This window comes from Lontra canadensis, unplaced genomic scaffold (assembly GCF_010015895.1).
Source record: "Lontra canadensis isolate GAN:19392208 unplaced genomic scaffold, GSC_riverotter_1.0 scaffold57, whole genome shotgun sequence".
Lineage (NCBI taxonomy): Eukaryota > Metazoa > Chordata > Mammalia > Carnivora > Mustelidae > Lontra > Lontra canadensis.
The window spans coordinates 2,077,088-2,100,702 of NW_022631051.1; the positions used below are offsets into that span (position 1 = coordinate 2,077,088).

General features: G+C 41.0%; 1 protein-coding gene across 12 annotated transcripts in view; it reads right to left on the bottom strand.

Annotated features, from left to right (window-relative positions):
• EPB41L3 (erythrocyte membrane protein band 4.1 like 3) overlaps positions 1-23,615 on the bottom strand; it is a 179,236-nt gene that overhangs the window by 24,417 nt on the left and 131,204 nt on the right. For 10 of the 12 annotated variants that reach the window (XM_032875700.1, XM_032875701.1, XM_032875703.1 and 7 more), the window contains exons 6-12: positions 18,895-18,970; positions 16,386-16,604; positions 15,519-15,606; positions 9,960-10,112; positions 5,942-6,039; positions 4,731-4,906; positions 1,492-1,712 (exon numbers count right to left, since the gene is read on the bottom strand). In XM_032875700.1, coding sequence (XP_032731591.1) covers positions 1,492-1,712; positions 4,731-4,906; positions 5,942-6,039; positions 9,960-10,112; positions 15,519-15,606; positions 16,386-16,604; positions 18,895-18,970 — 1,031 coding nt within the window. The remainder of the gene's footprint in view (positions 1-1,491; positions 1,713-4,730; positions 4,907-5,941; positions 6,040-9,959; positions 10,113-15,518; positions 15,607-16,385; positions 16,605-18,894; positions 18,971-23,615) is intronic. The other 2 variants (XM_032875706.1, XM_032875709.1) reach the window with 1 other exon arrangement.

Below are 23,615 nucleotides of genomic sequence, written 5' to 3' on the forward strand. Positions count from 1 at the left end.
CAGACAACACTTTTCCTTATTTCCTATTTAAAAGCTGCCTTGACTTAACTGGAAAATAAGAGTGTAAAAACAAAATTTGGAACGAAGTCATGTTTTCCCAGCAAAAATGATTCAAATATCCTTGCTGGCATGTCCTACCCTGTTCTTGTGTTTGGCAAATAAATGATCTTCTCACAACACGGTGGGTAGCGTTTTATGTGGCATATTCGGACGTAACTACACTGTGTTGTGGAGCTACCCTTCACTGCATAGCTCTTATCAAAAAGGAGCATTTTTATTTTGAGTCTCAGGTAAGTCTTTGTCACATAAATCTATATTTAAGAAATAATATTGATATAGGAAAAGAACACACTGAGTCAAATCTAGGCAAGTTTTAGCATAACCAGGAGTTTTATAGCATTTTTATTCTGGTATTTCTTTTTACTCTGTACATTCCAGGAGCCACTCTGTTTTTTCCATTATCATCACACATTAACCTCTCAATATAGTTTTTTTTTTTTTAAACTTTTAGGGAGCTGCTGTGCTACTTATAAAACCCTGTACCAGAAGTAAGCTGTCTATGCCTTTTCTGACTTCCATTTTTCTGAAAAGTTGCTTTATAGTGCCAGATTACAAAAATAAACATACTGTAAAAATAAATAAATACTGGGATGAAATGAAGCTTATAAGTTTGATGAAGAAAACACCTTGGAGAAATTGTTGCCAAACTCACTTTCCATCTTCCCTTGTGATGTTCTGCTTTAATATCTCTCTTCAAAACATGTCTGCTTGCTACTTTGATAATTAGATTATAATCCTAGACTAAGAGAGGAAATAGTGTATAAATACACAGGCTATGGTCACTCAGTCTTGCAGTCAGAAGAATGGCAACGTGATTACTGTATATCTAGAAAAATATACAGTACTTGGGGAGGAGAATGGGGCCAGAAACAAAGAAAACAGTTTTAGTGATAGTTCTGAAATGTGAGCCCAAACAGAAAAGTGTCATATGGCACTAAATGCATTTTTAAGATATACAGACAGGACAGCTGTTGAAAGTCTTACATAGCACATCAGTTAAAATAAAAATTTTCAAGTTAAGAAAGAATTTTTCAGAAGAAAAATGGCGACAAGAGGAAATCAGAATTTAAAGATTGATAATATGAATGTGACTAATGCTGAAATATGAACTACCCTAAGTTATTTTTTGTTTTGTTTTGTTTGTTTTTTTAAAGAAGGCTCTGCGCCCAGAGTGGAGCCCAATGTGGGGCCCGAACTCATGATCCTGAGATCAACACCTGAGCTGAGATCAAGTTAGCGGCTTAACCGACTGAGCCACCCAGGCACCCTGAATTACCTTAAGTTTTAACACATTTCTGGTTTCTATCCTCCGAATTATTAGTTGTTCAAGGTCTAAGCGAATTACCCTAAGTCTTAACACTTTCCTGGTTTATATCCTCGGAATTATTAGTTCTTCTAAGCAAGCGCTAGGAGGGAGCCTGGGAGATGTACCTTTCCCTCCTGCCGTACTGCTGCGACCGGCGTGACTTCTTCCGCCTTTTTCCGTCTGTCCTCTTCCTCGTCCCGTTCCTCCTCGGTCTTTTTCTCGGGAGTCACGGTGGTGATCAAGTTGGTCTGAGAGATGCCCTTTGTTGTGGCGTACTGGCCAGTACCAACCTCTGCAGCAGACACAGAATCCTTCATGTATATTTCATGGTTTTCATTCACTGACGCTAAAAGCAAATACAATGGAAGAAAAACGTCTGAAATAGTTAAGGCAGGAGGCAGAAGAACACCACCGGTTGTCCCGTTATGGAAAAAAGGACCCCTACCCACGTCTGTCGGAAAAGGCAAGTCAGCGGTGCAAGTACCTGCATCTAAGCACAGGCAGAGACTTGTCTCTCAGAAGCTGCTTGACCAGTGTTTTCAAATGACTTAAAGGCTGCTCGCTGGAAGCCGCCGGAATAACTCTGGGGCTCCCTGGTGAGGTGGAGTGTGAGGGCGGATGTGGTGTAGGGGTGGGAGGCTGGGCTTCTGCCGGCCTGTCACCCCACAGAGTAACTGGCTGGATGCCAGCGCCAAGCACTAGGGCCAGTCCCACAACTAACAGCGGAATTTGCAGTGGACAACTGCTCCCATCCACTTGACTTTGAACATGTCTTTGGGAAGTGCCATTCACCAAGGAGCACTGAATTGGGTTTTTCAATTACTGTTATTAATAATGGTTAAGGAGTCCATCACTCCTACAATCTTTCTTTGGAAAGACTGTACAGTCTGGATGGCAACTCCTTTCAGCTGAAGTGCAGAAATGTTTTAATTTCTACTGCACTTTCAACACACTACCATGATATGCACAGACTTATTCATCTCTGATATTTTGGGACGATAAGACAAATGGTGCTAATGAAATTCATGCAAATGTAAAGCATGCAAACATAAAAGATATAAGACAGCCTTCCATCCCAGCTAAAATGTCTTAGTGAAAGATGCTTAATTTGGTTACATTTTTAAAGCCGGGTAAGCATTATTTTTGGTTTTAGATATATACAACTGATTTAAACTTACAAATGATGCTTTTCAAATTACAGTGGTTAATCGCGGGCAAAAGAGAATCAGCTTCACAGTTTAGGAAGTTTAAAATGTAAATGTAAGAAAATATTTCAAAATCCTTTTATATTAGCTAAACTGTTTCACGAAGATAGCTTCACTAAGATATTTTGTATTTCCTTATATTGATGAAAAACTGCCAGGAGAAGCAAGTCCCCAAGGGGCCAGTAAGGCTGTTCTGTGTCAGATGCAACTTTGCAAAAAGCAACTGTGTTCCAACATGCAGCCACAGCACCTAGCTCAGCAGCACAGAGAACATACTAGAACTGGCAGGACCCCAAAGAGTGAGAGACAACACATACTAACATCACTTTTGGGCAGGGAGGAAGAGACAGCATGGGATTAGTACATTTATTTCACAATTGTCTTCTGTCTTGTCAACAATCATTATCACACAAAAGGTCATGAGGAAAATGACATTCATGACAAATGTGTTCCCTTGGATACACATCACTCAACAAAGTAGATGATGTCCCAGGAAAAAAAAAAGTGTGATTTTACGAAAGTTTCCCCCAACACTGCCATATAGACACACAGTTTATAGCGATTCTCCAAAGCAGAAAGAAGAATAAATGGAACGAAGCACTAAGAAAAGCTTCAATGTTACAGTAAGTATTTCAGCATCTTCAACCTGAAATGGTCCTAATAAATAATTTTATCCCAAAAGTTTGGCTCCAAGTTAGACATTTCAAAAAGAAGCAACTACTGGAAGATACAGAATGGTAATCAAATTCCTAGGCCAGCTCACAAAGCCTGGAAGAATAATTATGAATATAATTATTATGACATCTATCAAGATTGCTGTCACACCTGTCTCATTCACCGTTTGTGAATGGCTTTGCTCCCATTTTATAGGTGATGACTAAAACCGAGACCTGGGGAGTCTAAACCATTCTCTAACTGCTACACAGGTAGACTTCAGTACGGATTTACCTACCAGGGAAGCGTGTGTTCACGTTCACTAGTAACATACATGATTCAGCTCTAATGATACAATTTTGACGTCTTCTACAGACTGTTTCGAAATATTTCATTAGAAAAATACAAACTTCTCAAATAGGAGATTCAGGGAGCATGTCACCCCAGGAGCCACAGTGGCGTACAGTGAAAGGAAGAGAGAACTGGGACTACGAGGCGTGGTGGCAAAAAGGTAAGGACGAAGGTGATCCCACATATTTGTAACTTTTCATTATTTTTCCTTTGTTTTTGTTATTTTAATTTTATGTTTTTTATTATTCAAATTGTACACACATGCTAGAAACGTCTAATTCCTTTTAAATTCACGGAATAGGTCTTCTATAAAACAACTAATCTCTAGGTGCTTGGAATGAGAAAACAGAGACTTGGCCATGGCTCATTTTTGAAGTAGTAGTAGTAGTAGTGGTAGCAGTAGTACAGCTGCTATGTGTTGTAGCTGCCATTGTGCGTTAACTACAGACAGCAACACGAAACGGTCACATACGACGAAAATCCACGGGACTCACAATGATGTCATTCCTTAGAACTGTTATTTCAGTGATTCTCCCCTTGCTGAACTTACACATTTGACTTAATAGTGGAGAACATTTACACGGCAAGGCTCTCCCAGTCCATCCATGGTAGTAATTATTATTAACCAGGAGGATTCAACGTGGACCCTTGGGATCTATTATTATCTGAATGTCATTCTTTCTATCAGCTATCATGCACTGACTGGTAACAGTCACATTTTATCCATAAAAATTTTGTAGAAACAGACACAGTCGTCCTTCTGAAACAAACAGACTAAAACAAACTCGATAATCATTTCAGAACTGCCAGCAAGTGAACCAAATTACTTACAGAGTATGTGACTATATTTAGGATGGGAGCATCTTTCTCCAAATTCAGGGTGCCAGCTTACGGAAGCTATGCTCTTCATTCCCTTAGTACCATTATTTACAGAATTTTATAGAAGTCTATCAATAACAGACATTAGACTCACCAAGGCACTTTTTTTGTGACAGTGGGGGTTAAAACGTGCCACTCAGCCGTGGACGGTAAGTGCTTTCCATTTCATACTGTTCAAGAAGATCTGTGTTCACTGAAATCTTGTGATGGTTTCACACTATTTCTGGGTAGCCATTTGGGATTCTTATTACAAAGGGCTCGTAAGTAACGCCTACCTCCATCCAAACTGCGAGACATAGTATAGCGTTTGCTGGACGAGCGTTCGAAGTAAGGGGCAGGTCGGTCTATCAACGCACTGGCTCTCCTTGTTTGGGCTTGTGTCCTGCCGCTATAACGAAACTTGGAGCCCAAGGTCAGGAACTTCTTTGGAGGTGCTTCTGGTAACAACAGTCTAGAGATATTAAAGAAAAAATACCAGAGAGACCCATCAGTCAAACATAAAGAAAGCTATCTTCACTTTTTTAGTCAACAGTAAAGTGCTTTGTGTGCTAAAGGTTTAACACATCACGTGTTTGAAGAATGTGATTTTATAGGGGAAAAAATCAGTTCCCACAGTATGTATCAAACAGGGAGTTGCAGAGAGGCTATACATACGATGGGGGTTGTATGTACAGTCGGGAACTACATGGACTGGAGTTCATCTTACACAACTGGGGAGCCTATGGTTCTACAAACCTGAAGAGCAGTTAACGACCTGACTTTAGTGAAGCAGAAGAGCGATAACTTGCTATTTTATAGACACAAACCTCATAGTTTGAGTAAGCAAGTTAAGGAGTCCAGGGTTTTGAGAAATGACTGAAATAGTAAGGAATGGGCTAAATCCTTGAAGTGGACATCTTATAAAAATGAAAAAGACACTAAAGGTAATAAAGAAAGTGGACCTAAGGCATAGAAACATAAGACAAATTAAGGAAGATCCTTCAGTCTGAAGTTTTTAGGATTTCTTATAAAAAAATCTGGTGACCATGAACTGGAAGGAAAAGAAAGGACATGCTTCCACATTCTCCTTCCTAACAGATTTTTACAATATAAGCGATTTCAATCATTCTGATTCTTTTTTTTCCATTAAAGTTGGTCAATCCATTAACATCTTAATTTTTTTTCAGTGTTCTGAGATTCATTGTTTATGCACCACACCCAGTGCTCCATGCAATACGTACTCCCCTTAATACCCACCACCAGGCTCACCCATCCCCCCAGCGGCCTCCCCTCCCAAACCCTAAGTTTCTTTCTCGGAGTCTATAGTCTCTCATGCTTCATCTCCCCCTCCAATTTCCCCCAATTCACTTTTCCTTTCCTTTTCCTAATGTCCGCTGTGTTATTCCTTATGCTCCACAGGTAAGTGAAACCATATGATAATTGACTTTCTCTGCTTGACATACTAATTCTTCTTTAGGGAGGAAAAAAAAAAGTCATCTTTACCCACCTGAAAAATGTATGGTGTTCAACACACACTTTCCACAAACGCTTGGCAGCTCGATGGTTTGGCAGCTTAAACCCAATGGTGCTTTCAAATTGTTCAAACTAAATTTAAAAAGACATCAAAGAGTAAAGTCAAGCTTGCAATTATAAATAACATAAAAGCAAATAATTTGCAAAATCATGCCCCCCCAAATTTATTCACAAAATCAAGGGCTATAGGCAGAATTCTCCCTCTACAACTTCACTCATTTAAAAAAAAAAAAAACACCTTGTATCTATTCTCTTTAAAATGCTGCAGACATAGACAACCACATACTGTGTGTAGTAAATGTTTTATGGACAAGTATGGATTTTATGAAAACTCAATGAAAAAAGAAAGAGGATATCTGGATTCCTTCCAGAGACCAATTTGTCCTGATCTCATTTTTAAGCCTTATTTTCATGATGTCTCTGTGACATCATGCCTTCAACTGGAATGTACGGGAATGAGCAAAATGTTTGTAGCATTCTCAGGCCGACTTTTTCTCTCAGGATCTGGTCAGAGAATAGGTATACCTCCTAGGTGTTTGATGACCTGGTATCAGATATTGCGGATTCTATTTCTGCATTCCCCTCTGGATTACCATGCTAAACACTAACATCTTTTGATAGCATATGTACGATCACAGACTGGGAGAACACAGTTTCGTATCTCTCAGCATGTACAACTCAGATGACTATCAGCCATTTGCTTTCTCAAAGTGAAATATCTGACTTCCTGAGTAATATATTTTAATATCATTATTGCAAATGTTTGGGATTTTTTATTTTCTGAAGACAGTATGCATCAGGCCACCAGAGGGCAACCATTTTAAACAGTAAAAGCTTTCCAAAAGAACATAAAACAACCAGACTACTGATACAGTCAATAGAAAAAAAGTAACTCATGTAGCAAAGAACCGGGGGCGGGGGGGGGCACCTATGCATGGCATATGAGAGATAACTATGCTTGCCTTCTACTTCTTATTTGAGTGGGACTAGGGGCGGGTGGGGCTGAGGGGGAGAATGGGAAATACCTCACAAGCTATTCCAACTACAACTGCCGTTCCCAATTTTGGGCTCACTCTGGATGTTTGTAAGTAGTGGTAGTGGTTAACAGTCACTACTGGCCAAGAGCCCCAGCCAGTCGACAAGCTAGGGTATTATGGATTGCGACTAACCCGTCCTCTGTTTATTCATCCTGCATCTAATATGGACCACACGCTATGCTAAAGGCAGGGGTTTTAAAGAACAATCAGCTTGGGGTGCCTGTGTGGCTCAGTCGTTACGCGTCTGCCTCCAGCTCGGGTCATGATCCTGGGGTCCTGGGATAGAGCCCTGTGTTGGGCTCTCTGCTCAGTGGGGAGTCTGCTTCTCCCTCTCTCACTACCCCTGCTTGTGTTCTCTCTCTGGCTGTATCTCTTTCTGTCAAATAAATAAAATTTTAAGGGAAAAAAAAAAGAACAATTAATTTGGTCTCTGCTGCAAAAAGCTGGGAATATTTTCTTGCTGCTATCCTTCTTAGACCAAAGATGACAGAGGCTCCTGCAAGTTCTGAATGTTCATCTATCTCTCTGTGCTTTGTACCCATGTCTTGACCTCTTCAAAGCTTTCGTGCCACCAAAATTTTTTTCTCATTCTTCTCAAGCCCATCTATCTATCTATCTATCTATCTATCTATATATCTACCTACGGATATATATATATATATATATCTGCCAAAAAAGAGGGGGGAAAGCCCAACTTTCTTTGAGCCTGCTTCTGCCTGAACCACAACTCTATCTCGCTCCTTGACAAATGTCAGGAAGGAGCAGCTTTCGCTACTTCCCTCCCCACTTCATCACGACCTAACGTACCACATAAGGTGCTCCTACAACCCGCTCGAACCCTTCAGTGTCACAATGGGATCTGTCGAGTCTGATGCACTTTTCTTAGTTCTCAGCCCACATGCCTTCTCTGTAACATTTGGCCAGGCTGGTTTACCACGTACTCAGAATCTCGTCTCCTTGTCGTTCGTGATGGCTCTTTCCTCTTCTCTTCTTTCTCTGGCTGCTTTGGTTCATCGGCCTGTGTTCTTCTGCCTACCCCTCCCTCAAAAATGGACGTTACCCAGAGTTTCTGTTTTAGAGTCTTTTCCTTTAACTTGCCTTGTTCTTTGAGTAATATATTTCATGCCCAAGGCCCTGAGTAGAATGGATGCAGCTAATGACTCCTCCAGACCTCTATCTCTTAACTATGCAAGAATCACCCCATGAAAATATATCTCAACAGAAAATTTACTTATTTTTTTCTGAAATTCTCCCTGTTTTCTCCCCTCGTCTAATAATATCATGTCCATCAACTTCATTCAAGCCAACCAACCGCTTCCTCTACCTTGTGTCCAAGACCTACAGGCTCAGTTTCTGAAACTTCTCTCACATTGGCTCCTTCTGTTCTATTCTCATGGCCTCTGCCTGGGGTTGAGATCTTGGCACATCTCATCGCAAAGCTGCTAAGTTTCACTCCAAATTATTCGTCTAGCATATCATACCCTCTCTAAAACCTTCCATGGCTCACTATTGTTTCCTGATGTGTTTCTCCAGCTTTCCCATCTGGGCCCTCACCACAGCATGTCTGCACAGTATTATATGTGCAAAATGTATCATGACGACATAATTCTAAGTACATGAGACTGTTTTTTGCTTAACAGAAAGTCCTTTAAGTACAGGAACAAGGTCATATATTTATCTTTCTATTTCTAATGCCCACCATGGTGCCTGACAATAAACAGACGGTCACTTGTAAATATTTGATGAATTGAATATATATTGGTTTTAAGTTTTATATGCAATTTTAGTGAATATAAAAAATTATTTCATATATGTCCATGAAAAGTTTACAGATTATTTCAGTCTTCACAGACAAGTTTGATTTTATATTTACAGGGAATCATAAACATGATTCTTTGCTCTATAGTGTGATTTTTAAAAAAAATTTTGAATTGTGGTATTAACTGGCATATCACTTATTAGTTTCAAGTGTATAACATAATGATTTGAGGTTTATATACATAGCAAAATGATCACAATAAGTCCAACATCCATCACCACATACAGATTTTTTTTCTTGTGGTAAGAATTTTTAAGATCTACTCTCTTAGGAACTTCCAGATACAATACAGTATTATAACTATAGTCACCATGCTGTTCATTACATCCCATATAACCTGATTTTTAATTACATTTTCCACTAACGGAGAGGCTGATTTTGAAGACAGAGAATAATTCTGTATTGTACCAGAAAATGTTCAGAGACACAGACGAGCTGTAACCTTAGAGCTCTGTCTCCATTAGAATACCTATGCTCATCAGAAACTGGGTATATTTATCATCTTTTACACAGATAATAGGAAATATTTACCACCTATTATGTGTAAACCACTATGAATGTGCAGTCAACAACTTTTACTTTTTTTCCATCAGTCTTTCTGAATAAAAGAAAAAGGCAGAAATGTGCTAGGCTATGAGACATTTGCATCATTTACCCTTGGTGTCTCCTCCTCTAATCTTTCTTGTACTTTGATCACATTGTCTCAATGCTATTCGTGCTAGCGTGCCAGCTGATTTGGAGTACGAAAAGGGCATGAGCGCATAAAACAGGGACAGACGGGAAGAAATCTGTTCTTTATTCACAAAAGTTTTAGTACCTCAGAGTTTCTTTTATACCTTGGTCTGAGATATATGGAACATTATACATGTATCTTGAGGTTACGCTAAAATCTGCAAAAATAAAAACTTTTCCATCTATGCAGTGGGACAAAATTAGAACCAGACCATTAAGAAGAAGAGTATATTTTACTTATTGCTATATATCAAACAAACCTACAAAAAATTCTCATAGGCATGGACACATAACTCACCATGTCCCATGATGCTCAGAACCTGGGAGCTGGCAATTTACATTCCTTTTTGCCACTGGGTACCTTTCTTTCCAATGTACACGTCAACTGTGGGGCGGGGACTTACCTCTCCTGGCCGGATCTTAATGTAAAAGTTGTTCCGTTTGTACGAAATTTTTAGAACCTTAGGCCAGGCAAATCTGTTGATCCTCAGGCGGTCACGATATATCAACAGACCACTCGCACAAACTCCTAACATAATTTCTACTCCTTCAGAATCCTGGAAAACGGCATCAAGAAAACATTGGGTCAGTATTTCACGGGTTTCCACGTGGGATGAGGGTGGCATTTAACGCACCGTAGCATTCTGTGAAGGAACCTGTAATTGACTGCCGACGATTCTAATTTCAGTAAGAAAAATACCCCGTCGTTTTTTGTTGGTTTTTTTTTTGTATGTTCCCCCTAAATAATCGATAATCGGCTGATAATGAAGATCTTGATCACTGTGGAGACGTGTGAGTGTAGAACTGGCTCACTGATGGCTCATGACGTAAGTACTGTACAGAGAGGACACCGTCCGCATGACGTGCTGATGACGGTACAAACCAGAGAGACAGGTCTCACAACCGAGCGCCAGGAACGGCTCTTACCAGTGTACACGTGTGTAACATTAACTCCTTTACTCTTCACTAGGAGACTCTGAGATAGTTCCTAGGACTCTTCCTACTTTATAGATGAGGAAACTTTTTAAAAAAATTTTTTTCAGTGTTCCAAGATTCATTGTTTATGCAGCATACCCAGTGCTCCATGCAGTACGTGCCCTCCATAATACCCACCACCAGGCTCCCACAATCCCCCACTCCCCCTCCCCTCCAAAACCCTCAGTTTGTTTCTCAGAATCCACAGTCTCTCATGGTTCATCTCCCACTCCGATTTCCCCCAACTCACTTCTCCTCTCCATCTCCCCATGTCCTCCGTGTTCTTCCTTATGCTCCACAAGTGAAACCATAACTGACTTTCTCTGTTTGACTTATTTCACTCAGATGAGGAAACTTTTAAAGCGTGCTGAGGTTAAGTGCCCACCCCAGCTGAATTTATGGGCAGCCTGGTTCCAGAGGCAAGGCTTTCGACTCCTACGTGTACTAATGGAGGGGCCCTGTCCTTTCTAATGAGTATTTTGGAGTTTGTTCCATTAAAACAGAGCCTTGATTTTTTTTTTTTTAATACACCACTAAGGTCAGAACTTCAAATATAAAATAGGCTTTTCAAGTAGGAACATACTTCCCCAACATGTCTCTAACACACACACTGCCCAGTCATAATGGGAACTGAGTCACATACATAAATAGAGACACATTCTCTGTATCTCTCCAGTTTTCTTTTTTAAGTGGGAGCACACTATAACAGGATTGTCTGCTACTTGCACGTTTCATGTTTAGGTCATTTTCTAGGGATGTGGGATGAGAAGTCTCGGAGGTCATTGGAGAGGTCATATAAAGCTCAGGAGACATTGCATGGATAGCCAATGCCTCATAAATGCTGTATTTGGGTGAAATCGGGGTAAAAGGAACATGTGCAGTGACCCTGCATGGAGAGGATAAAGGACAGAAGGCAGGACTGTGTGTGAGACTCAATCTCCACGTCCTGGTCTTACTGGATGTCGGAAGCAGGGGGCACCTAAGAGGCAAAGCTGAGGTCTTTTGTCACATTAATCGTCACAACTGTCCCTGGCACTGAGTCCCTCTGTAGCGGCGATGAGGGGACGGGGAAATGGAAGCATCCAAACAGGAGATTCTGACTCATCCATATTGTGGGAATTTACTTCCTAAATCTCGTCAGTGCAAGGCATAAAACGAGTATTTCCAGAATCAAAAATAAATATTTCGGTCCATCTCTGGGAAATGCAAGTCCGGGATCTGGGAAATACGAACTAACTGGATTAAAATGAAATTTCACTGGGGAAATGGATCACTCCATTAGATACGAAATTACTCTACAGAAGTGGAAATACTTGATGGCAGGATATTACAGCATAATTAAATTTGAGGAGAATTCAAAGACCAGAAACTGCCCACCATTTATCAAGGGCTTTCATCTGAAAGAGCAGATGGAAGAGCTAGAGCCTGAGGCCGACGTGTAACTGGCACTATTGAGCCTTCGGAACTGCATAATCTGTCCCCAGGGCTGCTCAGTGACCCTCCCGTACCATGAGCAAAAATGCAGGCATGGAGGGAGGAATGTTGGGAGTAAAAGCTCCTTGACTCGCTTTCTGTTTTACCTGATAAATACAGAGTTAGAGCCTCTTGCACTAGTATCTATTTTAAAATCGTCCATTAGTGTCTCCAGATAATGAGAAGACAGCATCCTTCACGGGGAAGAGCAGGAAACCCTCGCTGACCGCTCGTCTCAGGCTCGCTGCCACCACACACGTCTGCGTGTCCCCCATATTGTTGTCCCCATATTGTTGTCGTCAGCTGCGCACCCCAAGCAAGTGGGGTGGCAGTGAACGCCCACTTCCTCGTGCTCAGGACTGGACACTGCTTGAGAGCAGCCATTCCATGTTAGAAGAGAGGGCAAATGAAGACAGAAAACGTCAGGAATATGTGGGGTTTTAAACTGGATGAACGTTTCCACTTCATTAATCCACCAGCAATGACAAAATATACTTCCGATATCCAGTCTTCTGCCATAGCCCACAGTCCTGACGTTGGCTTAATACGTCTTTTTTTTTTTTTTTTACTTTGCCTTCATTCCTTCTATTTCTGATGCGTGTCATTTCTTTGTGTAGACCTAATTTTTCCAACCTATATTGTTTTTTCTTTTTTTTTTTAAGATTTTATTTATTTGACAGAGAGAAACAGTGAGAGAGAGAACGCAAGCAGAGGGAATGGGAGAAGGAGAAGCAGGCCTCCCGCCAAGCAGGCAGCCCGATGCGTGGCTCGAACCCAGGACCCTGGGATCATGACCTGAGCCGAAGGCAGAGGCTTTAACCCACTGAGCCACCCAGGCGCCCCTTGATACATCTCTTGCATTGAAAGCTGTCACGGCGGTCTTTCTTGGGGACATGTGTGTTTCCCTATCAATATGTTGACACATTTAATACTCCCTTTAGTGGGGAACATGGAAGGAAGATCTGGATAGTCTCAGTCTATCATAATTAAAATAAATGAGTGGACTAGTCCCTTAATTTAAAACCACTGTTCCAACTTCACTGTCATTCACTTATCACTCGGTCTGTGGGATATCCAGCAGGGATTTAGACCTACCTATCTACATCTCAGAATCTCGTATGAGGTAAATGACTCTGACTGAGCCTACTCAGGCTGACAGTAAGTGACAAACGAGCAGAGACAGTCTTCCTAAGAAAAAAAAATGAAGCATGTAGGAAAGATTTTCCAAAACAAGGGAGCTTCATCTCGTAATATGTTGTTCATTCTTTATACAGAGTCACAGAGTCCAAGATCACAATACAGAATTTCTAAATGGGCCCTAAAGCTCAGGGCCTTTCATACCACCCACAGAAGATCATCTTCTCACTTACAACCGGAAATCCGCTCTAATTTAATTCAGTAAATTTCCTTCTTGAAATGATGGACTGTGGCTGCCAGAGAAAATGGGAGTCCACAACTGAACATTCGTTATACTTAATATTCAGATGAAATCCTAAAATAGGCTGCGTTTGTGCTTCCTTAATCCCTTCTTTTTAATTGGCATGATTTCGAATCATATTAGTGAATGAAAAAGCAGTGATCTATTTTACTTTAGCAGCTACAGCAATGTTAAGTGATTTTATTTGTACTGATAAGAACACTGATAAATGCTGAGTTGCCCTTCCCAAACATAAGCCCTAATCTTTTATTTATTTTTCCCGGGCAGTAAGTGAATCATCATGTGTAACCTAACTTCAAAAATAGCTTTCAATTCACTCAAATTTTCAGGCGACCTTCATTTCCCTCTTGTTCCCTTATCTGCTAGCCACCAAAGGAAAAACTCGAAGAGAAAAACAATCTTCGTGTGTGTCCTCGTTTTCTTTTTTAAATCCTCTTCCTACCTTATACAGCATACAATATAAAACACTTTCTTATCCAAGTGAAAAATAAGTGAAAAAAAAAAAAGAATAATGAACTGGCAAGTAAACAGGGCTACACCTGCTGTTGTAATTACACACAAATGTCAAAAAGCTTAGCAGTCAATGTCCCGGCACATCCCCAGGATGTCCCAGCCAAGTCTCCGAGATTTTGCTTGTGTTCAGGCCTTTAGGTCTTGAACATGCTCACCCTGTATGATGTACGAAATGATCCACAGACAGAACCCATCAAACTCATATGTGTTTGATGGCTGCCATTTTCTTGTTCAAACACAGGGTGGATCGGTCTGCTCTCGAAGAGCCAACCAGGGAGTGGCCCCACGGGCAGCGTCAGTGGAGCCTACAGACCACAGATTTCCCTCCCATGGGTCCTCAAGATGTTTGCTTCAACAGAGCCAGCTGAAATTCTCATTTCTTGGCCCCAACCTTGACTGTGTCAGATACTCGCATGCCTCGAAGCCTATTACCTGCATGTTCTTTCGGGTCCCAAACCACGACAGGGGTGACTGCTTGGTCCATCAGTAATAAGGACATGTTCCTATACAGGAGTGACAGTCTCTTGATAGCCCAAATCAGAAGGAACTACCCTTGAATTTCAAGCATGGATCTTTTTTTTTTTTTTGATGTTACTGAAAGACCAGAATCCATCCCTAAGATCCTAACAAATTTCGTATGCTTTGGATAGAAGTTTCCAGAAGGCTTGTCTGTGCTTCTACAGTACTTTTATTCACAGCTGCTCAAATACCAGATGAACAGTCCATATACTCACTCTCTCGCTCTGGAAAAAATACAGAGATTCTGGGAAAGTGTGACCTGGAGTCAAATGTTTTATGCAGCCTCACAACCTCAACCCTCCTACAGTCCAGTTCCAACTTCAAAAGACTCTGTGGCCAAGATACAGCTTTGACATTTCGCCCATTACCAATCAATGAGGCAATCCTTAGCTTTGGGGCCTAATTTTAGTTGAACTAAAATGACAACCTTATTTCAAAGCACTGATTATGTGTCAGAGAACCTAAGTTCTAGAGAGAGCTATTTAAAGTTGACGAGAATTTGCAGAGCGCCCGGGGAAGCATCCAGAACAGAGGCATCCAACAGTACTTGGCACATAAGAGATGTGACAGGTGGGTCTTGGACAATTGGCCACAGTTGGGTCAGGTAGACAGAAAGGAGGAGGGCAGCTCAGGCAAGGATGGGCATATTCAGGGAAGACGTAGAGACAGGATCTGGCAGAAGCAAAGGGAACATGTTGGCACAAAGTGGGAAATAAAACCGTGACAGGAAAGGGGGCTGCGTTAGGAGCTTGTTATGTGAAGATAAATTTCTAACTGAACCAAGGGGCAAACTGAGGCTTTGCCTAACTAAGGCTTTCAGCAGCTGAGGCCATGAGCTATGGGAGTTTGAGACATGCAGAGCAAACCCTTCAGTAAAATCTCAGAGAGCTCAATTTGCCTTATCATTGAATGGGCCTTAAAGCAAACACAGATTTGGATCCCCAAAGTTTTTAATGATGGAAGTAAAAAATCACCAGCTTATAGTAATAACAACACTGCATTAAAGAAAATTAAATAGGAAGTTTGAGGTTTAAAAAATGCATACCTTGGCATGATGTAAATCAACCCCATACATGGACAGTTTTTTGGCATTTTCCAAGAAATGCATCTCTGCTTCTGCTGGCGTCATTCCTCTGATAAGGGGAAAAAAAAAAATGTCACAATGCTGCTTTTCTTTTACCTGACAGGACCGCAATATTTCCCACTTAGCCTTGCTATCTCATAAGCAAACCCCATAGAGGCAGCAGCAGATTCATACTCTGAAGGGGGTGGCGGAGAATAACAGGAACAATGGCTTTCATTTTTTTAAAAAAGATTTTATTTATTTATTTGACAGAGAGGTGAGGAGAGAGAGAGAGAGAGAGAGCAAGTGCACAAGCAGCGGAATAGCAGAGGGAGAGGGAGAAGCAGGTTTTCCACTGAGAAGGAGCCTGACAGGGGTTGGATCCCAGGACTCTGGGATCATGACCTGAGCTGAAGGCAGCCACTTAGCTAACTGAACCACCCAGGTGCCCCAAGGAAAATGGCTTTTAAAGTCACTGGGTGACTCAGTCAGTTAAGTGTCTGACTCTGGATTTCGGCTGAGGTCATGATCTCAGGGTCATGAGGTCAAGCCCCATGTCGGGCCCTGCACTGAATGTAGAGCCTGCTTAAGATTCTCTTTCACTGTCCATCTACCCTCCCCCCACTCCCCTCTCCCCATTCTTTCTCTCTCTCTAAACAAGAACAACAACCAGAATACCAGAAGGAAGAGTGTAACTACCCCAGAACCAAATAAAATACAGAACCTCAGTCTGCTACGGTCCCACCCTTCATGCCCCTGAAACACAGCCTGGTAAGAGCAGGTAATACAAAGGACGATTGCCCATCAAGGCAAAGCCAAACCAATGTTCTCAGGCTTTCTGCCACTAACCTGTGGCTCTTGTGCAGCTCGATCACTTTATCTTCCAGTTCCTTCGTGTGGTTTGGCGCAAAGCGGAACTCACTAATGTAATCATTCCCACATTCATCTGGGTCGTAGTCTCCAAGTTCGGACTGGACGGTATAGGAGCCCAGCAGGGCCAGGGTGACAAAGGAGCAGGGCAGCCTTCCGGACACGATGTCGTCTCGCAGTTGTAGGCAGAGGTAGTACCTTCCAGGAGCCAAAAGACAAAGCAAAAATCCAGCATGAGGACAGGAGAAAAGCAGGCCACTTGGTACAAATCGCTTTGTAAGCAATTCCTTCCTGGGGAATGATCTCACTAGGACAAATTTTCTAGCATCTCTACTTTGCTTTAGATGTAAGGGGAAAATACTTGGCTCTAAAATACAATATTAAAGGGCATCTTGAGGCAAGTCAATGCTCCTAATAATTTTTTTTATTAGTGAAGTATTATTACTCTTAATTATTCATAAAGATAAAATTAAAAATTTTATTTATTAAAAATAAATTTATTTATTAATGGCACTGAGAAGAAGAAACCTCAAGACATATTTCTTTAACATCTTTTAAAATAACTAACATTTAAAATCCAAATCAGTGATTTCCCCCAACACACTCCCTGAAATCTCTGGTTGAGGGAATTATCATATAACAATGGTGCAGCTAAATGCAATTACTAAGTCTCTACCAGCCTTAAGTGTCATTTTGCTGCATCGGTTAAGCATCCCGCCATGTGAGCAAGGCCGATTTCAGCTAACTCACCAGCTACAGCACCATCGACTGCACCTACTCCTGCCTTCCTGATGCCATGGTCTCTTCGTAATAACAAACAATTGCTCCCGTTTCCAGTCCTCATTTTTTTATTTAGGGAACTTCCTAGAATCCAACTGATATGAAGACTAACTCTGAAGAACTACTACTTTAAAATCTGAGCACCTCATCCCTACAAGTAAACAGCTTTATACTCAAGGAGTAAGAGTTATTTTCCATTTAATGTGGCCAAGATATACAGATATCGCCACTGATAGCTGACTTATTTCCTCTGCTTCTTGCTTTTCAAGATTTACAGATAGACTACTAACTGCAGGAGACTCCAAGGTAAGTGCTAATGTTGATAACTCTTAATAATACCCTTTATAGGGGCACCTGGGTGGCCCAGTGGGTTAAGCCTCTGCCCTTGGCTCAGGTCATGGTCTCTGGGTCCTGGGATCAAGCCCCACATTGGGCTTTCTGCTCAGAAGGGAGCCTGCCTCCTTGCTTACTTGTGATCTCTCTCTCTGTCAAATAAGTAAGTAAAATCTTAAAAAAAAAAAAAAAAAACCCTTCATGCCCCAGGATATAGGCATAACAATAATATATCCTTGCACCGTTCATATAAGAAATAAATTGTTAATCTGCTGAAGATGAAGACAATGATTAAAGTCTTAACGCCCCCTTCAAATGTGATTTTAAGCTGATATAAAAAAACTCCATGTAATACAGATATAGAAATTTCTACACATTCCACAGGCTCTGCAAACATTGCACAAACAGAAAGGAACCAGGCATCGCATGTCAGGTATATGTGGCTCCATAACCAATAAATTAGCCACAATTAAGTGGTTCTTCAATATTATTAAAAGTATCTTTAAATAAGAAGTCATCTATTTTCCTAGATTTAATAAAAATATAAAAGAAATCCTTTGTAACTATTTCTTTTACTCTTTGCCTAATACGTCTGCTGGAACTATTTTTACTCCTAGCCAGTGATTAGAGCTGTTTGGAGTAATTCCCCTTTTCTGAAAAGCCCTCCAAGAAGCATGCAGAAAATTCGGTACACACTGCATAACGTCACTCTGATTGGCTGTAAACTTACTACCAAGCAGGGCGAGAGAGTCAGCAGTTCCAAAGTAGGATGTGAAGGAGCCTAGAGCACATGGCAAACCCAGGATAGCCTCCTAAAGGGATCTCCTCGCACACCCAAAGCTCAAGTCACTGCACCAGGATATTTTTATGTTAGTTTCCTTTCTTCAGTCTTCCTTCCCCCAAATGAATGAATCATTTTTCCTGCACACACAGGGCAGAGAAAGTAAACTCTCCTCTGTGTGCATTTGGTGCCTGATTTTTTAAAATAGCTGTCGTGTATCAGACTGGTTATATAAACAGCAGAAGCATCCAAAGACACATTTTTACTCTGAGTTTTAGAGCAGGAGCACTAGGAACTGCCGTATCACGTAAGGCTGAATCCCATCCAATTTGACGGTGGTGGGTGGATGACAGTATCTCAATTCTGCAAGTTTTCCCGCCAAGGTCAGACAGACGGAAGTATCAGCTTAGCACCAAAGATTCAACTGTGAACAGATAGGATTTGGCAAATCTTCTCATCAGATGTTTGCTCTCGCTCCGTTGCCTTTGGTTTGCCATTTCTGGCGTGGATGACTGAAAGGTTCCCAGATGTAAGCATGCTCTTCCCCAGAGAATAAAGAAAAGCCTGCCTTTTTCAGAGCCAACTTTCAAATACCTGGTGATATCTTCGGATAGCTGGGCAGGGTCTGGTGGGTAAAATTTCACATTAAATGAAAAGTGCCAAGCACCACCTGCAGAGATGAGAGAAAAATTAGGATCAAAACTCAGAAAATCCCTTTCTACTTATTATTCTGATAGTGAGAACCGCCTTAACTCCAAGTACTAGCTCCCAAGCAATATGGGCTCCTCCGTGGAAAACGGGAAAGCCTCAAGTTCAACGAAATCCAGATATGTTTGACTTCATCTAGTCCTTAATATTTGCCCCAAATCCATTATTGGTGCTTCTAACTAGCCTGGAAATTGATTACATTTCCTCCCTTTCTCAGGGACAAAGGTAAGCCCTTGGAAGAGGGGGAAAATACGTGAATGACAGGGATAATGCTGACAGACAAGTCCGGAACTGACTGGCTCTACTGCTCTGAAATTCTAGATAGCTCACATACCAACCGTACAGACATAATCCCATTTGCTTTGTCCTTTCTGCTTTGTTATTACAGGTCAAATTCCATTATAATACATGTCAAGGAAAGTTTCAAGATATTTTTGTTTTCTGGGAAGGTTTGTTGTGAATATTTAAGTGAGCTGCTCTCCAGCTGCTGAAAATTTTCTTCCTTGGCGAAATTGTTGATTTGAGAGATGCCTGAAGGCATGAACAGTGTTTCCCCAAATTCCCCCACCTCCTTATGAGCCCAGGACTTGGACGGGTGCTCTTGACGAGTTACTGTTCTTGATCCCATGGCCTCTCCTTACAGCCTCCTCTCCCACAAGGAAAACAATCAACCAGGTGGCAGCGGACAGTCACCGACCGGCTCTCCGTGCTCCCCACCCTTACACCTGAAGCATCATGACGCCTTCTGAAGCTCTCCATTTTATTAATACGGTCTCTACTGGTGTATGGTTTATCACTATAAATATGGAGAAACATTTTCTTCTTTTCTACATTTACTCTCTCTCCACCTCATCCCTACTTGAACTCATCGTACTCAGTTCCTTCTTTATTTCTGGGCTTTTAACGCGGTAACTCTTTCAAGTCTGGGTGTTCCTTCGAGGGACATTTGTTCTCCCCCACACAATGGCCAGGAAAGGGCTACAGCGTTGAGCTGCTTGTACTTGGAAGGCGCTACTGAGAAACTCCTCCCAGTCTCCTTGGCTTCCATACGGGAGGCCTTTCATCTATACCATGAGCTGTAGCTACTTCCTTTCTCTCTGTGATTTCACACTCCAGCTCTTAAGCCTCAACTATCCCCCTAAGATGCCCAACACTCCCTCCTCCCCATTAAATGACTTCTGGAAACTCCATTTGCTCCATGAGTGGTTTGCAAACATTGAGAAAAAAGGGGTAGAATTCTAAGTACCAGCTTTTTTCTTTGGGCTATTCTCTTGAGTATGAGGCAAATACTTAGCTGCACAGGTTACCTGTGTTTCTGTCATAAGCAGCATAGTTACATTTATTAGTCTAGTTTATTCTCAACACGACTATTCATAATCCACTTAAAATTCCACACGGCAGGATCACTGCCTGAGGTAGCTTATAAAGAACTGGCATAAAGCCACGTATCACAAATGCTATCATTTTTCAATCGCTCAGAAAATATTCCTGAAACATAGGCTCTAAGAATTGTAAGTTATCCCTCAATCCCATATATTTCTAGTGATGATTTTTCCATTTTGTTAATCAAAAAAGGGTCTGATCTCGTTTTATTTTCCTATTGATTCCTAGGCACTTTCTGCTAATATGGATCCCTTTACTGCTTGCCGATGGTGAGGTTCATAAGTGAGAGCGGGCTCTCCCCCCAAGCAACTGGAATGAAAATTAATGGATTAGTTATGGGAAATGGATTTATTGCTCTTTTGTCCTTTTTATCTATTTCAAAGTATGCCCTGAACCAAGTGAGTGGTTGATCAATGTAATTAAACAATCTCATAATAAATTCAAGATAAACTTTGACATAATAAAAGTATAAGAAAGAGGGGTGCCCGGGTGGCTCAGCTGGTTAAGTGTCGGACTCTTAGTTTTGGCTCAGGTAAAGATCTCCCGGTGGTGGGATCGAGCTGCACATCCAGATCTGCGCTTAGGGCTGGATCAGCTTCAGATTCTATCTCCCTCCCCCATCTGCTGCTCCACTCATTTGCACGTGCACACATTCTCTCTCTCTAAAGTAAGTAACTTTTTAAAAAAAGATTTTATTTATTTGATAGAGAGAGAAAGGGAACACAGGCAAGGGAGTAGGAGGGGGAGAAGCAGGCTTCCCACTGAGCAGGGAGCCCGACGTGGGGCTTGATCCCAGGAACCTGGGATCATGACCTGAGCTGAAGGTAGCCGCTTAACGACTGAGCCACCCAGGTGCCCTAAATAAATAAAATTCTTAAAACAAAAAGGTGGGGGGTATAAGAAAGATAGTTCAAAGCAAAATCCTCAGGGCAGGAAAAAGAATTTCAAACTATAGTTGGTTTAAGAATCTGAGGTACTTGCTAAAAATGTCAATTTCTAGGCTCCCCGCAGAGAGTTTTATTCCAGAGACTGGGAAATATGGTCTAGAATTGTGGTTTTAATCAACCCCCTTGTGGTCTGAGTACAGGTGGGTTTGGGAACCATACTATGAAAATCACTAATCCCAAGAAATCCATTTTCATGAGGTTATAACCCAAACAACTGCAGGTTTTTTGGGGGTATTATTTTTAAAGAGTGGGAAGTTTCAAAAACTACAGTCTACATCCTAATCAAGAGGAAAAATATCTAGTTAAATAAGGCATAAGATTTGAAATTAACGAGAGGCAGATTAAAGTTCAAATGTAGATCCCCATAAAGAATCTGACAGAAGCAAATTGAGTGGGAAGGCATGGTTATGTAATGAATGGGCTTGCAAGCCCGAATCTGCTCAGATGGTGGCCCTGGATAGACACAGGAAATGAAACCACCTGAATGCATTAAAATGATATTCCTGTATGTCGATATAGGATTTCGAGTCGCAAATTTATGATGGGAAACTATGAAACTGAAGAGAGTCCATTCTTATAAAAAATTCTAATTTTAGTATTGTATGGCTGCCAAATCTTGGAAACTTTAAATATTCTGCATTCACAGCATAAAATTACTATAAATTGCTATATGCAGTATATAGATCATATACTCCATTTATGAAATTATATCATAAATATATTTATATTAAAATACAGTATATTTAGAAATGTAAACATCTGAGTCTGCATAAAAAATGACTAGAATTATAATTTTTTCTCATAAGAGCAAACTCTTCAGTTTCAGAATTTTCTATTTCTCATCAGTTTGCAACTTAAAAGCTTTATCAGGTTGATCGCCATTCTCTTGAAGATCTCATTCTAGAGACATTCTATGCAACAACAGCAGGAAAAGAATGGAAATATCCTTTTATCATTTATACAAGTGTGTCTAAATATACACACACATATCAATGGAAGTATAGTTGACACTCAATGTTATACTAGTTTCCAATGTACTACATAGAGACTGGACAACTCCAGACATTATGCTCTACTCACAAGCGTAGCTGCCATGTGCCACCATAAAACACTATTACAATACCACTGACTATATTCCTCAAGCTCTTTCATCTCTGTGACTTTCTCATTCCATAACTGGAAGTCTTGTATCTTCCACTCCCTTTTTCACCCATCTTTGCCCATCCCTCCCCCACCAATCCCCGGTAGCTATAAGTTTGTTCTCTGTATTTGTGGATCTGTTTCTGCTTTTTTTTGTTTTGTTTCTCAGATTCCACACATAAGTGAAATCATAGGATATTTCTCTTTCTCTGTCTGCTTTATTTCACTCAGCACAGTACACTCTAGGTCAGTCCCTGTTGTTGCAAATGGCAAATCTCATTCTTTTTTATGGCTGAGTAGTATTCCACCATAGCTTCTTCATCCATTCATCTATTGATACTTTGGCTGCTTCCATTATCTTGGTTATTGTAAATAATGCTGCAATAAATACAGGGGTGTATACATCTTTTTAAAATACTATTTTGATTTTCTTTGGGTAAATACCCAGTGGTGGAATTACTAGATCGTATGCTATTTCCGTTTTTAATTTTTTGAGGAAACTCCATACTGTTTTCCATGGGTGCACCAACTTACATTCCCACCAACAGTGCACAAGGGTTCCTTTTCTCCACAACCTCACCAACACTGGTTTGTTGGTAGTGGGTGGGGAAGGGACAGGAGGAGAGGGAGAGAGAGAATTAAAGCGGACTCCACCCCTAGGGGTGGAGCCCGACTCAGGACTCAATCTCATGACCCTGAGATTGTGACCTGAGCCAAAAATCGAGAGTTGGACTTTTAACAGACTGAGCCACCCAGTCCCTCCTATTGTCTTTTTGATTTTAGCCTTTCTGACAGGGTGAGGTGATATCTCACTGTGGTTTTGATCTGTGTTTCGCTGTCATCATTTATATTTAGGAAAAGGAGGTGACGGTACAATAATTCTGTTAGATAGGATAAGAGTTCTCTGCCTTGGTAGAAGGTAAATTTTACAGAAAGAGGGCATTTGTGTGCATGGGAAACAATAAGGAATACAGATAAAAATACCAAATTCAATTAAAAAATTGCAATTGTCCTTGCTTCCTCCTTTATCTTCAGGACTGTCACTTAGTTCTCTTTATGTTATCGTTACCCTAATCTACCTGATGAAAATATCCTTTAAATCTCATGTTCTGATTGTCCTCTTTCTTCTCTTAGAAA